The sequence below is a fragment of the Argentina anserina genome, chromosome 1 (genome assembly GCF_933775445.1).
Source record: "Argentina anserina chromosome 1, drPotAnse1.1, whole genome shotgun sequence".
In the NCBI taxonomy this organism is placed as follows: Eukaryota; Viridiplantae; Streptophyta; class Magnoliopsida; order Rosales; family Rosaceae; genus Argentina; species Argentina anserina.
Window position 1 is genome coordinate 11,098,666 of NC_065872.1, and position 15,878 is coordinate 11,114,543.

The window sequence follows — 15,878 nt, forward strand, 5'->3', positions numbered from 1 at the left end:
TTTGCAGTTTCCTCTCCCGGCTTCAGGTCGCTAACTTGGGTTATGAAACTCGATCGGTCTCTAACTTGTGTACGTTTATCTCTGGACCAAGTAAAACCGAGAGGGTGCTTGGAAAGCAGTTGCTGCAGTTCACCGTGTTCGTTACCAACAAAAGGGATAAAGTTGTGAATGCTAATTTTTTTTTTCTTGAAGTAATAAAGTGATGAGCATGGTTGACATATTTCAAGGGGAGTATTATGATTCAGAATGTGAATCTAAATAGAACTTTAGGATATACAAGGGGATTGCCAAGAATTAATGTGTTTACTCTTTCCAAATCAGAGTTATCAGACCATGGTTTCTCTGAAAATTGATAACTAAAGCATTTAGGATCCAAAAAGCAATGTGCAATATGCAGCATCTCAAATTTGAAGCTCCAGGGACCCAAAATGGAAGGCAACACGGATGTTAGATCCATATCCAAATTAAAGGGTATAGAGCTAAACTCACAGAGGGTAAAAATGAAAAATGTCAAGAGGCAAGAACAAGGAATATTTACTTTATTTAACTTCTTTGGGCTGAAAAACCAAGGATATTTAAGAACACACACTAACCTTTACTAAAACGAAACACATATATCACCTATAATTGAAACCAAACCAAAAACTCTACATTGATCGCTTTGCACAGCAGCAAAAGGGATCTAATTTTCAGTCATCATTTGAACCGAGAACCTGCAGCTTAAGAACTTGGACTTTAGCAACCAACTCCTCCCTGTTTTTCTGCAATATAATAATCATCATTAGTGTGCTTTAACATAGTTAATCAACTATGAATTTTTAAACCAAGAAACTATAAGTACCTTGAATATCAGATAACGGCTGCTAAACCAGATTGTATATCCAAGGCCCACAACTTCCATCAACTTGGGGAACTGATGTCATATAATGAGCATCATCAGTATACCAGTTACAGAGCAGTACTTAATTACAATTGTAAATCAATAGACTGAGATGAAAATGACTACAGTAACGCACCAATGGAATAGAATCAATAGCACCTATTATAGCTGATGCTAACCACAGGGTAGCCAAGACACCACCACCGTATAGTATATAGACATATGCATCATCATTGTCTAACTGCAATCAGTCGATGAGAAAGTCATCAATAAGCATAATCAGCGGCGGTTTTTGGAATAAGATAATGATAAAGTATGTAAAATGCAAGTTGGCAAAAATTTCAAATGATATTATGCCTACAGGCTACAACTGCAATAATTTGTTCAAGCAAAGTGATGCCATGCAGCTGTATTAAAGAAGCCAAAGAAATAAAAATACAGGGGACCACATAAAGGCAAATAATTGACACTAGCCATGATGAAACTACGAACTGAACTGATAAAACTGTGTTCCAAAGAGGCGACCACTCAGAAAGTCTTCAACAAATGTAATTTAAACATTGAGTTGCTCAGGTAACCGCTCAGATCGACATAAATGTCGGACTTCCATTGAGCATTTTAGAACACTCTCAATAGTTACTGAATCATCACCACAACCAACTTTGTAAAAATTTGGACAAAAGAAAAGAGGTGATTAGCAAAAGAAAATAAAAAACACATCTTTCACCAAACCAAAGTTAAAACACCAAGTTGCTCAGCTAACCGCTCAGATCGACATGACTGCCGGATTTCCATCGAGCATTCACAGACACTCTCAATAGTTACTGAATCATCATTGCAACCAGGTTTATAATTCCACAGCAATCTTTGCAAGAATCTTAACAAAACCAAAATGAAGCATATAAAATCAAGCCAATAACAAACACCTGACAAACTACTGGTTTATGAGCTATACATGATGCCATATATATATGAAGAATAAGCCGCGGATATGTATTATGAGCAATAACACAGTCATGTACATTACCTTTACATTAAAGTTCTCCAAAAGCTCCGATATCTGCGACGGGCCGTCACTTCCATTCACTATAGGATCCTCTTGAGGTGCTTCTTCTACCACAGCTTGACCGTAGAGATTCTTCTCCGGCGGTGGAACATCATAAGTAGTAGATACCACCCCATCTCGCTCTTCACTCGAATACGCATTTGCTCCATTTTCGTCAGATGACGTAGCTCTAGTCAACACCAATCCTGAAACACAAACAAACAAACATACACATTAACACCAACACAACAGAGACACCAAGACAACAAAAGACCAGACATACCCAACTGCAGATGAAACTAAACCAAATAATTGTCTTTGGAGGACAAAAATATCACAACCAAACAAGAAATGACTCCCCCCAATAAGCCCAAAAGCCAAAAGCCCCAAATTAGAACCAAAAACTGAAATTTTTCAAAAGGGTTTTGTTTGAATTGATGAGAGATTTCAAAGAGGTGGAGAACGTACGAGAGCGAAGCCTGAGAGAATGAGCGAATTGGAGGGAGGGTTTTGAGCGGAGGTGGGTGTTTGGGTTTGTGATTAGGAGGTTGGGGAGAGGTTGAAATGTGGTGGTACAGAGCTCCATCATTTCTAGGAGGCTGGCTGAGGATTTTTTGGGTTTTACTGTGACTGTGAGAGTTGGGTGTGAAGTATTCACCATATATATATGGGATCTCAGTGCTAGGGTTTTTGGGGTTTTTCACAAAAAGGAGTTCAGGTTTTAAATCGATTTCAGCTCTAGGATTATTTCTTTTCACTTGTAATGTTAATTTTGTGTGTTACTAAATGGTGGTTGTCTCGACTAAGGTTCAAAATATTGGTATCGGTGGATATATCGTTTTTTTATATGGATATGTCGGGAATATTAGAAAAAAAATATTGTTTATCTTCCGAAATTATTTATTTATTTATTATTAAATTACATACAAACAAATATAATTATTAATTTTATGTAGTACCCAAAAGAGACTCTAGGTGCTTAAAAAGATGCACGTTGGTCAACAAAACCACAATACTCTACCCAAGACATATGAGCCATATAGTACGAATTGTAATAGTTAACATGATATTCATATATCTCTTTTGAGCTACCTACAGTTTCTCCGAGAATGAGATAGTAAGGATGAACCCAACTCGATAGTTGATCATAAGCGTCTCCAAACTGACTATAATTGTAAATAGGATGACCAGATTGATAATTGACGTCATGTGATTCGTTTGCCATCACACTGTGTTATGTGCTTAAACTGATAGAATCAAAACTTAAGGTAACTGAACTAATATCAGATGAAATACATTGATCATCAATGGTTCCTCATGTCTTTCTCCCGCACCTATTTTGCTATTGACACACTATGACCGTCTGCTCTAGATCCATGATTCTCATCTTGGGTAGCATGATCAAAATTACTTTCACAAGTAAACTGCTCAAATCTTCCACCTACATAAGATTGCCCATATTCAAACCTTGTATCTCCACCACCTTGTCAACTTCCACCACTACCATCATTATTACCACCACCAGCACCACCATATCATCATCAATATCTGAACTATCTAGAGTTGCTACACTGCCCCACATACTAGCATTATCAGAATAATTTCCCGAGTCTCTAACTTCATCATATAATACCTTGTTTACATCAATTCCAAAATTAGTTGCCTTTTTTACGACATGTGGAGGAGGGTTGCCATTTTCATCATCGAGGTGTGCATGCATAATCCAATCATGAAGAGGATCAATGTCATTCTGAAGTGGTTCAATAGCAACATGAAGTAGATCGATATAGTTGTTTTCATTGATCACATTATCCTTTGCTCATTTATCACGTAGTCGTAACTTCATGTTGTAGTAGCAGTATACGAGTTTTTCCAACTTCATGAGACTACGTTGTGACCATTTATTTTGGATTCCCTCAAGGTCAAAAAGATCACTTGTCACTAATATGGCTTGACTTTTAAGAGTTAAGACTTGAACTTTCACTCCTCATCTCGATATTTTTTACGAAAAATTAAAAATTAGCCGATTGAAGGACTACTCTTCTAGTCTTATTTTTTATATCCATCGAGGTGATTAATTAATCAAAAACTCAAGGTCAAGAAGAGTCTAAGACATTCTCAAATTGAGTTAAATTTTTTGAAGTGAAAATTTTCAAATATTTCTCTAAAATATCGAAGATATATCGGATATATCGTAAATATCGAAGAAATATCGGAGAAATATCAGATATATTTTATGTTATCGGAGAAATATCGCATATATGGAAAATAATAAGATATTTACCTCTAAGATATATCATTTTTTAAAAAAAGAAGATATCAGAAGATATATCATAAATATCGGGGAGATTTTATACCTTGGTTTCAACTACCGCTCCGGATTTCAAGTACGGTCATTTTAGAGTTCGAACCAATTACCTCATGTTACTGATAATACACGTACATTCTCGTCCCGATTGGAGCCTAACTCAAATGTATGGTTTTTTCATTTTGATTATATATGTCTACTCTCATTGCGGTGATCTAAAATAGTTTGTGATCTGCACTTTTATTCATACAAGATTCTGAATCACATGATATATAGTTTGTTGAAATTCAATGATTAAATGTGTCATTTCTTTAGCCTGCGACATGATTTAGATAAAGAAGTCATTTTCTGTGAAAGACTTTCACTAGTAGATGATTAGAAATTAAATCTTTTTACACTACTGACCTACCTAATTAAGTTTTAGTCGGACCACATCCTAATCTAGAAAACATATAGATGTTAAATATTAAGAACTTGCACGAAACACCACGATAATAGTGGGAAGCAACCCAATAAAATTGGGCTAGTGAAAGCATAGTAGGTTGCGAGTCTGATAGAGGTTCCAGGCGGACTCTAGGCCAGTGACAAGCATTACAATTGTTTGTTAGGCGGTTGCCTAGACTGACCAGGCGGATTAGAAATCTCAGTGGGAGTTACTAATAGGATCATAATCCATAAATAGGATTGAACAACTAAGCTAGGGGAAATTGAAAGAAAGAAATTAACTAAACATATTTCATATTCATTTGATAGATTAGCCAAGAGACAGAGAGTACATTATAAAAGAAGGAGATGGTCACAGCCACCTAGTACAACCAGAAGACAAGACAGTGACTACAACTACAAACAAGAAGAAAGGGACTTGTCCATGATTGTTGTAGAACGATAATCTGAAAACCAATAAGAGTGCATACACGTATACAAATAAAATTGTGATTTATTGAATATCAAGTGCGGGGTTACAATCTCTGTGAACTCCTCTGATTCTATCTCCGTATATGACTTGGCTCAAGGGTGACGTGCACTTGATCTTGAGAATTTGAGTTTGATTTGGATTTGGATTTGATGAAGAACGAGCGATTTGGCCGCTTAATGATTCTTCGTGGACTTGAGTTTGGTTTTGGAATTGATGAATAACGAGCGATTTGACCGCTTGATAATTCTTCGTGGACTTGAGTTTGGATTTGGATTTGATGAAGAATGAGCGATTTGGTGGCTTGACGATTCTTCGTGGACTTGATGATCTTCGTGGATTTGAGAGACTTTGGGATTTGTCAAGAGTGATCTTTTTTAAGTGATTTTTTCTCCTTCTTCTCCAATCTAAAAATCCTCCTATCTTCATGTTGAAATGGGTATTTATAATGTCAAGGTTTCTATTTTGTAGAATATTTTAATGACACTAAAATAATAAATTTCTTTAATTGTATAATTAAATCAATATGTATATTCCGATTAACTCAAAATTAGTCATTCTCATAACTAAATTAAACAGAAAATAATTGATTTAATTATAGCCGTTAAAGAATTTTTTAATTTAATCAAATGTCCGATTACCATTTCGAATCGTCAATGACATTCAATTTTCGAAATCACGTAGCTTTGATTACGATCATTCGTTTATGTGCTGACACGAGTTTTATTCGGATCCGCATCAATTTTGTTAACTTTTGGCCACGTGTGCAATTTTGTCAGGTTCTTGGTCGATTTAATTATTTAACGAAGATAATTTACTTTATTAAATTTCATGTGTCTATAATTGTCTCAGATTAGGAGGTGAGGTGTAGCCGATTAGGAGAAAGGTTAGGGATGGTTCTACCAAGTCCTCCCCATTTAAAAACAAGCTTGTCCTCAAGCTTGAGAAGTTGGAACAGCGTCTGTATGTGCCTTGAGCAGCTTTAAAGAGAAGAGTGCAGGAAAATGAGTTCAGTAGCAGTGCCCCATAACCAACAAATGATCAAAGCAAAGTCATACAAATCATCTATTTGAATACAACAACCATCTGATTGACAAATTGTAAGAGATGCTGTAGAAGGAGTTTCGTTAGACAAATACGTTCTTCAGCACCTGGCATAGTTGGGGCTATACGATCATGCATTAGCAGAGGTAAGTGAACAATCAGAGGAGAATTACCGAACAACCAAACAAACAAATTTTCTGTATGAGGGATGACCCTCATGTTATCTCCATAGGAACTTTGTAGAAGATGGCTTGAAAGCACCAATTCAACTATCTGAGGATGCATGCCGTTAGGAATCATGAGATCTTTACAGTCAATTGCCACAATTGTCACAAAGCCAGAGTACTCAATGGACCATGTAATCATGAAACGAAGGAAGCAAGTGTAGCGGCTCACAGGAGAACAATAATTTCCATTGCAAACATCACTGTACCAATTGGTGTCACCAACAAACAAATTTGCTATATCAATTGCTTCACATCGAAAAGCATTACCAATAATCATGGAATCATAACAAAGAGTGATAACACAAGACAATGCCCATCCGGTCGGATCAAAGTTACCCAACTTGCAAAATTGATACAACAAACCAAACTTTGGCTTACAAAATGCATCCTGCAAAGTTAGCAGCTGTGGTATGGGATCATCAACACTCTGCACCACTTTAGTATCATGAAACTCATGCTCAATATGTCCTCTGCTAAGACCCATGCGATCATGCACAATATTCAATTTGTCAACCAAAACAACAATATTATCCTCACTACTCGTTTCATAAACCACAACAGGATAAATATCATCATTCAAGCCTATAATCACTTCACCAAGTGATAGAGTAAAATTCGGGCTCTTTGAAATTGGAATATTACCTCTGATTTTAGCATTAGGTAGTGATCTAGACCCATCCATAACAGCTGCTGTGGTGAAGGGATTTACCTCACCTAGCATAAAACCGGGTCTTATCATACTTCCAATCAGGGCCGGTCCTGAGATTTCCAGGGCTCGAAGCGACAAGAAAAATTGGGGCTCCATGTCAAAAAAAAAAAATTGAAACAATAAATTTTTTGAAATAACAAAACATAGCAATAAAACTTTCAATAATAATAAAATGCTATGATGTTTGAAACAAAAATATAAAAGTTACAACTATCAGTACATTTTACTCAAAAATTGCCCTTCTTGCTTGAACTTTCTTTCGTGCATCCCTCCTCTGAATCTCTTTTCTTTTTTAGCCCCGGAAGGATACTTCCTGATTGGAGCCATATAGCACCCTGCAAAATATAACAAAATTGTTGTCATAATCTGATAAAACCATAGAAAACATATAATAATGTTCAATTTGTATCATGAGCATGACCTCACCACCATGTTTTTCATTCAAAAAACTAGGAAGCTCATACAATATAAATTTTTTAACGGCCAGAAAGCACAATATGGTATACAAAAGAAGAGATGCAATATGAATAACATGGAAATGCTACCATAACTAACAACTACACTCTGTAAACAAAGCAGCCAATTAAAACTAAGTTTCATCAAGCCAAGCACGCAATAATCTCATGCAAATTCATTTTCCTTACAATCCATTCAATCATTTAGAGCCCTAGACATTTCTACATCCTATATGAATTAAAGATTGGCAAATTATTTTCCATTCACCAGAAGATTGCTTCGGAAAAAACCAAATGAGCCAGAAATCCAAACACTGATGAAATCTATCAATCTAATATCTAAACTCAGATTTGTATAGAAAAGCACACATACATCTTCAACTTTACCAAACACCACAGATTCCCAATATTTTTTCCTACTTTCTCCAAACAAAAGCATATACAAAATTGAAAAGAATTGAAAGGGGAGACCAGTAACGTATCAGATAGAGATTGGCCGAAGGGCCAGCGGTGTTGAGAATATTCAAGAAGTCTCGGAGTTGTGACGACAATTTTTTTTACAAAGGAGAGAATCCGAGAAAGAGAGGAAGAGAGAAAGTCAAAAAACTGAAAAGGATAGAAGAACGTGGCCTCCCACGATCCAGTTTTTTTTTACTATGTATATATGATTAATTTTGGGAACCCTTAAAATTGGGGGCCCAAAGCTGATATACACTTACTAAAAGACAGATTTTCATTCAGTTCAGCGTGACACTAAGAAAGAGAGATGTGCGTTTTAGTGGCTTTAACCCAAGGCCGGCCCTGCTTCCAATCGTGTTGAACAGTAAAAAACCCATCAGTATCCTTCTCAGGTGAGAAGCTACCACCAATTTCAAGGGTAGCTGATGGAGGATACACCATTGGTGCTTTAGCAACTGAGACTGAATTCTTGGCTGAAGTTAAACTTATCGAATACGCTCCTCCAATTTGGAGTGGAGTGGAATCTTTGTAAACAACTTTAGTGTCCCCGACTAATAAAACAATGTTAATTACGACGTCAAGGCTGGCCTGATTGAGGCAGATCAATTCCGGGTCGAGCTCGATAGCGCTAGTAAGGACGGTGCTGGTAGTAGTGCCCTTGTAAGCGACGACAGTTTCACTTTTGGGGATTGGTGAGACGCAACATATCTCTTGGTGCGCGGAGCCATCAGAAATTAATGTCGGTTGTGCTGACGTACAAGTCGGAGAATTTGGGTACGACTGAGAAATTGTGAGTATAGGTTAGGTATGATTAATACTGTGGTCATGGTCGTCGGCAGCGGATGGTTAAGAATGGAGGAATCTGATGCAGTGCGGGTCGGTGGAGATGGAGAAGCAAAAGAAACTTTAGGTTCTGGTGAAATGGAAGAAACCGGAGTTGTGGGTCGGGCATTTAGAGTAGTAGGATGGGGAAACATGGAGTTAATTTCTTGAAGCTGGCGACTTTCCGCCCTTAACTTGCGGCCATCCTCAAACCGATGCTCCTCTTCTCTGAATATGTCGTGCATTTCGTTTCAGAATTGCTGAAACGCAACCATTAACTTTGCTTGGGCATCCAAAGCATGTTTGTCTTTGTATTCCAATAATACAAACGACCATAACAATCAATAACCCCTTTCTATGGTGGTGGAAGTGTAAGATCATGAGCAACAAGCTGCGGCGGTGGGAGACCAGGAGGGTGGGGGAACAGCAGGAGAAACCTCGCCCATAGGGATCGAAGATCTCTAATACCAGAGAACATGATCATAATCCATAAACATGATTGAACAACTAAGCTAGAGGAAATTGAAAGAAAGAAATTAACTAAACATAGTTCATATTCATTTGATAAATTAGCCAGGAGGCAAAGAGTACATTATAAAATAAGGAGATGGTCACAACCACCTAGTACAACTAAAAGAGTACTACAATCTAGGATACAAAAGATGATAAATCAAGACAGTGACTACAGCTGCAGCAGCAAGCAGAAACAGACTTGTCCATGATTGTCTCAGATTAGGAGGTGAGGTGTAGCAGATTAGAAGAAGGGTTAGGAATGATCCTAAAAGCTACTCTCTTCCGAAGAGATCTCGTAGTTGGAAAACTTGGAATCAAATCTCATAAAAGATAGTCATCCTCATAATAAGGGCAAATTCCTCTTATGGTATCTGATGTTTGGTTACTTGGATAATTTGGTACCTGATGTATGAAAACGGACAATTTGGTACCTAAAGTTCTCAAATTTAGACTATTTTGGTACTTATGTCAATTATGACCATATTTTCAGAGTTATTTCCGTCATCTTATCTATATTTTACTTCATTTTTCATAATATCGTCAAATTGCCTCTAAATTATCACTAAAAATAACTCATCCACTTAGTGTCTGTGATGATTTACGTATATAATTTTTCATAATGTAGCTATCGATCTAAATTAATTTTAATTATAAGTAATTTAAAAAATATATTTTAATAAAAAATTACAATTACATAAAGGCCTTGCAAAAAATAACTAGGATACACTAAGTATATTAAGAAAAAATTATTTTTGATATATGCGAAGTAGATGATAAGTGAAGTAGATATATCAATTTAATTATCTCCAAAGATGCCATAATTATAGGAAGAAATGAAGAAAAATGTGAATTTAATGAGTTTAGGGCTAGAATGACGAAAATAACCCTACAAATTTGATCAAAATTGATAGAGGTACCAAAATGGCTTACAAATGAGAAATTCAGGTACCAAATTGTCCGTTTTCATATATCAGGTACCAAATTGTCCAAGTAGCCTTTGTGGATCGGGTTAGGTCGCCGAAATTTGACATTTTTTCAGATCGAACTATGTTTTCACGTTCTATCCTATTTCTCATTATTATGGTCCAGTCAATCACCCCCACTCTCTCCTCCCCTCCAAAACACACCCACTCGCGCCAAAACGACGCCGTCCCCCTCCAAAACAAAACCTTATAAAACCGCGAGTGCGCGCCACTCGCACACTCCCAGTAGTACCACTCACCTCAAATCCCCAATTTCTGTATCAAATTGAAATCTCAATCCCCCTCTCCGAGTCACTCTCAAACTCAAAACACCACCCAAAAAAAAAAAAAGGCTCCGAAGCTCTCCACCACCACCACCCAATGGCCTCCGCCGTGCCCGAAATCCTAAGCCGCGAGCAGTACGTGTACATGGCAAAGCTCGCGGAGCAGGCCGAGCGCTACGAGGAGATGGTCAGCTTCATGGAGAAGCTCGTCGTCGCGTCCACCGCCGCCGGCACCGAGCTCACCGTCGAGGAGCGCAACCTCCTCAGCGTCGCCTACAAGAACGTCATCGGCTCCCTGCGCGCCGCCTGGCGCATCGTCTCCTCCATCGAGCAGAAGGAGGAGAGCCGCCGCAACGAGGACCACGTCGCGCTCGTCAAGCAGTACAGATCTAAAGTCGAGACCGAGCTCTCCGCCATATGCGCCGGAATCTTGGACCTCCTCGGGTCCCACCTCGTCCCGTCGGCCACCGCCGGCGAGTCCAAGGTGTTTTACTTGAAGATGAAGGGGGACTACCACCGGTACCTGGCCGAGTTTAAGAACGGCGACGAGAGGAAGACGGCTGCTGAGGACACTATGCTGGCTTACAAGGCCGCTCAGGTAACGCTTCGATTTTGCTTTTTGAGTTGATGATCTCATTTTGTATGTGTAATTTGAATTTGAATTTGAATTGGAGTTTGAATTTGATTTGAATTGTTTTGAAGGATATTGCTTTGGCTGATTTGGCTCCTACACATCCGATAAGGCTGGGCCTGGCGCTTAACTTTTCGGTGTTTTACTATGAGATCCTCAATTCCTCTGAGAAGGCTTGCACCATGGCTAAGCAGGTTTGGTCTCAGGTCTCAACTAAAAGATTCGTTAAGTTATTTTTTTTTTAATTTAAGGCTTTTAAGTTTTATATTGTTTGTCGATTTTGGTCAATATTTAGGATGAGGGGAAGTGGTTTAGATATTTATCTAGTTATTTGTTTGTTTGGAATATGTGAGTGGTTGATTGGTATAGTATTCATGTACTGGAAAACGTGACTGTTGACAGGAAAATTGATTTTGTTTTTGCATGAGAAAAGTGAAATTATATTCGTTGATGCTTTAGATTTATAATGTTATGGGCCAACTGTGTGTGTCTATATATATTTTGGTAGTTCTTTTGTTTATACATATCTGTACGGGTGCCTGGCACAACTTCAACTGAGCCTCTGCATTTTGGAGGTAGAGTGCTGACAGAGTAGGATAGGGCACCAAGTTTGAATTGGTGTTATATTTGATTTATGGAAGCAAGAAGTACTTCAGTAGCTGGAAAAGTACATCTTTCATGCTGGACTTTGACTTTTAATTTGCTGGGCTAATTGTAGTTTTGGTTTAAGGTGTTTGACTGGACTTTGACCATTAATTTCTTGGTTCTAATTGTTGTGCAACTGACTCTGTTCATCGAATCATTTTGTCTTGTCCATTTGTTATATCGTTTTGCCGGAATTCCAGATTGATAACCAGTGGTGGAAATAAGGAAATCTTGACTAGGGATTTTAAATCTTAGTAGGTTTCTTTGAGCAGTAAATGTATTAACTTGGTGTTGTTATTTGGAGTTTTGGACTCCTATAGTTTCTGGGGTAGCATAATATAATTGGTCTTAATAGTTAATACCATTTATGTTCACTTCATGCCTTAGATGCGGAACGCCATTGATAGCATGACTTAACTTCTGCTATAGAAAAATATTGTCTGTTTGGGAAAAGGCTTTTCACTTGCAAAACATTAGTGTGTGCTTGATTCTCTCTCTCTCTCTCTCTCTCTCTCACCCCCCACCCCAAAAAAAAACATAGGTGCCGGTTGAATACAATTTGTAATCAATGTGCAAGTTTTTATAGGGGTTGAGGTACTAGTTAAAGGACATGTTAATGTCTATTCAATAGATGTACGGCTTCGTAGGGAAAGTATCAAAACTCAGTCAGAACATGTTTGGCATTTCTTAAAAGGTATCTAAGTAGGAAATCTGATATTTATTTTGGAATCCAATGGTCTAGTAGACAACTAGCTTAAACAGAAAAGCCCATTCAGGTGTTTGTGAACCCATTGTAAAATACATAATATCTGATTGATGAAAAATCATCTGTGTCCTTGGTGAGAGCATGCAAACAGAATTGAAAACCATGATTGGATCTTGTGGATATCAAAATGTGGTATTGGACACAAATGAGTAGAGCTATATTATGGCACGACCAAGGAGGTTGGGGTTGGGAAAGAAATTAACACAGAAGCAGTTTATGACATTATGAGTGATAATTATCAGAAGCAACTGGTCAGTAATGAAGAATGCATGGACAGTGGTTGCGCTTTAGGATGGTCAAACTGCTAATCCAAGATCCCTACTTTGGTATAGTATAAAATGGGCTTGGGAACATGTAACAAGTTGTGTGGTCGATAGTGCACTCATAAATTGATTTGCATCGTAAGCTGCAAGGTTACTCCAAACAAGTTAGAATAAGATGCTGGAGTGATACAACTAGAATGAGAAGGACAACGATGCTCATTAGTAAAGGGTTTCTTGAAAGTTGCCTAGCAACTGAGGTAGGATTGGAGAGGGCTCAAAGGAAGCAAGATTGCAGATTGTGAAGAGAAAAAGAGGTAAGAAAGTAAAAGTGAAGTGCAGATTCAGGTTAAATCTGATAAGAAATTAAACAAAGATGTTTAATACTCTGTGAAGTGTGAGGTCGGCCAGGCTTGAGAACTTTTGAATTAATGTTTTCACCTCAGGTGAACTATAATCTGGTTTTAGCCTTTTAGGAAACTGTAAAACGTTAAGTAACAAGAAATTGAAGATTAGAAGAAGATATAATTTAGTTATCTTCTCATATGTTGTTGCTTAAGTAGAGTATTTTTGTAAGTTTTGTACGCTTTTTGTAGTTGGTTTGTATCTTGATTTTCCTTTTACCAGAAGTTCTGTTATATAACTTTTGGGAGGGTAAAGGTGTAACTACGAAGAGATTTAATAGTCAAGACCAAGAACTACTGAATTTTAATGTGTTGGTTCTTCAGTTTATTTTCTGAACTTTGTAACTTCACATGACATCTCATTTCTAAGAAGTGACTTTCTGACTACGGCAGGCCTTTGAAGAAGCGATTGCTGAGCTGGATACGCTGGGAGAGGAATCATACAAGGACAGCACTCTAATCATGCAACTTCTGAGGGACAACCTCACTCTCTGGACTTCAGATTTGCAGGTCAGTGCTACTCGTACTTGGAGCATTAAGTTCATAATTTTTGCAGTTTTCTTAGATAAAGATGTCTAGTTACTTTCTTGTTCTATAGCCATTGCAAACATTATATCAATGGTACTTCAGCCCTAGATAGTAAGTTGACAAACCTCTGAATAGCTCAAGCCTCTTTGAGACCTCAAAATCAAATGTATGTTTTGATATTCAGTTTGAAGAGCCAAAGAAAGACGTCTGTTAAAGTTGTGTCTCTTTTGGTTAAGAAGATCTGAAAGGTTTATAGAAACCAGCGGGTACAGATCCATAATAGGCTTATCAAAATTATTGCATGTCAATTAAGATCCAAAGTCTAGGTTTCAGAAGATGATCTTTATAGTTTATACTGTATGCTCAGTTGCGTGCATGCGAGGCTCTTCAGTTTGGGATTTCTGTAATTGACTAATTTGAGTATAGTTGCTATGATTTTCTTTTCTGCTTGTGAAGCCTTCCATAGTTAGAACTTTATTGGGATTCTTGCAGGAGCAAATGGATGAAGCTTAACCACTTGATTGTCATGCTCCTTGAGGGAGGTGGGCTTGAATGTCATAAAGTATTCTATAATCTGCGGACACTACTGTGTATTACCTTAGTCTCTTATGTGCATACCATATGCTCATGTTAAACATGTTTCCTTTTTAATTTGTTCTGATATTTAGTACTAATGATTCCTAGTATTTTTGTGCTCCGCTTATAATTGATACTGTTCTGAAGACATTATCATTAGATCCCCTATTTGAAGACATAAAATTGTATCACTTCAAGGTTTTCTCCTTCTTACCCATATTTCTACTCCCATATCTGCATACTGCTTTTCTATCAAGTTTTTCATCCATGTGATGTGTTTCATAATCATGTCAAGTATACACGATGATCAGATGCAATAGATAGTTTAGTTTCCCTTCAACGTTCCTGGCAAATATGACAATTGTTTAGAAATGCAACCCAATCCCATAAGAGTGCAGCTCACTGATGTCGACTCCAGATAAGTAGAGAGACTATATAATAGGCTAATAGCAAGGCTTTGTTACAGATATGTTATTGTTATTATTATTACCAAGGTTTTGTTCCTTTTATCTTGTTACAAGCATATCTCGGAATATACAAATTTAAGGCGACAGCCGGCTTTGTTACTAACGCAGGCAACAAATTGATTCCCAAGTGCCCGTCTAGATTGTCTCTTTTTTTTTTTTTTGAGAAGAAACGTAAATAGTTGTCTGTCTTAAAATAGCTTTCGCAGCAAATGGAAAATGCAGATTGTAATCCTGGGTATAAATATAGCCCTGATCCTCATCAACTTAAACATTTGGTACCCTAACTTCTCTGTCTCTATCTTAGTCTCTCACATTTCCATCCCGAAATTCCTTATCATACCTTAGTGGAGATGATTCTTCTTTTATGCTTGAGAACCTATATTTTCTGAATACACTCTTTTGAACCAAGTAGTCTCATTAGTGGAGATGAGGTGCTCCTTGTTTGCTGCTCTCGTCAAATTAGGGCTGGCTGTTTTAGAGACGTTCTGAAAATCACCACCGGTGAACTCCGCTTGTACAGGTTGAAGTTGGTTCGAATATAAATCTCAACTGGGCTACAATTGAGCTTTATATCCTTATGGGGGATATGGAATGCGAGCTGACGGTCTAGCTGCAACTAATTATCCAAGGACCTGTCCGCGTCTTGAATCAAAAAGTTTTTTCCCGAAACTGTGTTGGTTTGTACTTTGGTTCTGGAAATATTGAGTTGCCTTTTGGTATAGAGTTTTTCATTCCTAAAATTATGAAATCTGTCAACTATATACTTAGCCACAAAATTTCACCTAGACGTTACCATTTAACCTAGAAGTATTTCAACTAAATTCTATGATCGAGTATTTTGCTGTTGGAAAATCCAGAGCATCTGCTACAACTATATCTTTATTGTAATACTTCATAACACCGGGCATAATAGTCTTTTGAATGCCACAATGCTTTACAGTTTATAGATAATTGATAAATGTATGGCGATTTCTCAACGT

General features: G+C 37.5%; 2 protein-coding genes and 2 non-coding genes across 4 annotated transcripts; 1 reads left to right on the top strand and 3 right to left on the bottom strand.

Annotated features, from left to right (window-relative positions):
• Positions 1 to 516: 516 nt before the first annotated feature.
• Positions 517 to 2,573, bottom strand: LOC126789334 (protein CURVATURE THYLAKOID 1D, chloroplastic). The gene is made up of 5 exons (XM_050515478.1): positions 2,394 to 2,573; positions 1,908 to 2,131; positions 1,017 to 1,121; positions 842 to 913; positions 517 to 761 (listed from the first exon to the last, which is right to left on the bottom strand). Exons 1-5 carry the CDS (start codon positions 2,512 to 2,514, stop codon positions 690 to 692), a joined length of 594 nt encoding a protein of 197 aa, XP_050371435.1. The 5' UTR covers positions 2,515 to 2,573; the 3' UTR covers positions 517 to 689.
• LOC126805392 (small nucleolar RNA snoR128) lies at positions 1,446 to 1,536 on the bottom strand. Its single transcript, XR_007674061.1, has one exon. It is a non-coding gene; the product is annotated as a small nucleolar RNA snoR128 (small nucleolar RNA).
• Positions 1,631 to 1,721, bottom strand: LOC126805390 (small nucleolar RNA snoR128). The gene has a single exon (XR_007674060.1). It is a non-coding gene; the product is annotated as a small nucleolar RNA snoR128 (small nucleolar RNA).
• An 8,086-nt stretch (positions 2,574 to 10,659) lies between the features above and the next one.
• On the top strand, positions 10,660 to 14,650 carry LOC126789327 (14-3-3-like protein GF14 kappa). Its single transcript, XM_050515465.1, has 4 exons — positions 10,660 to 11,219; positions 11,324 to 11,446; positions 13,721 to 13,837; positions 14,348 to 14,650. The coding sequence occupies exons 1-4, from the start codon at positions 10,719 to 10,721 to the stop codon at positions 14,366 to 14,368; spliced, it is 762 nt and encodes a 253-aa protein (XP_050371422.1). The 5' UTR covers positions 10,660 to 10,718; the 3' UTR covers positions 14,369 to 14,650.
• The last annotated feature ends 1,228 nt before the right edge of the window (positions 14,651 to 15,878 follow it).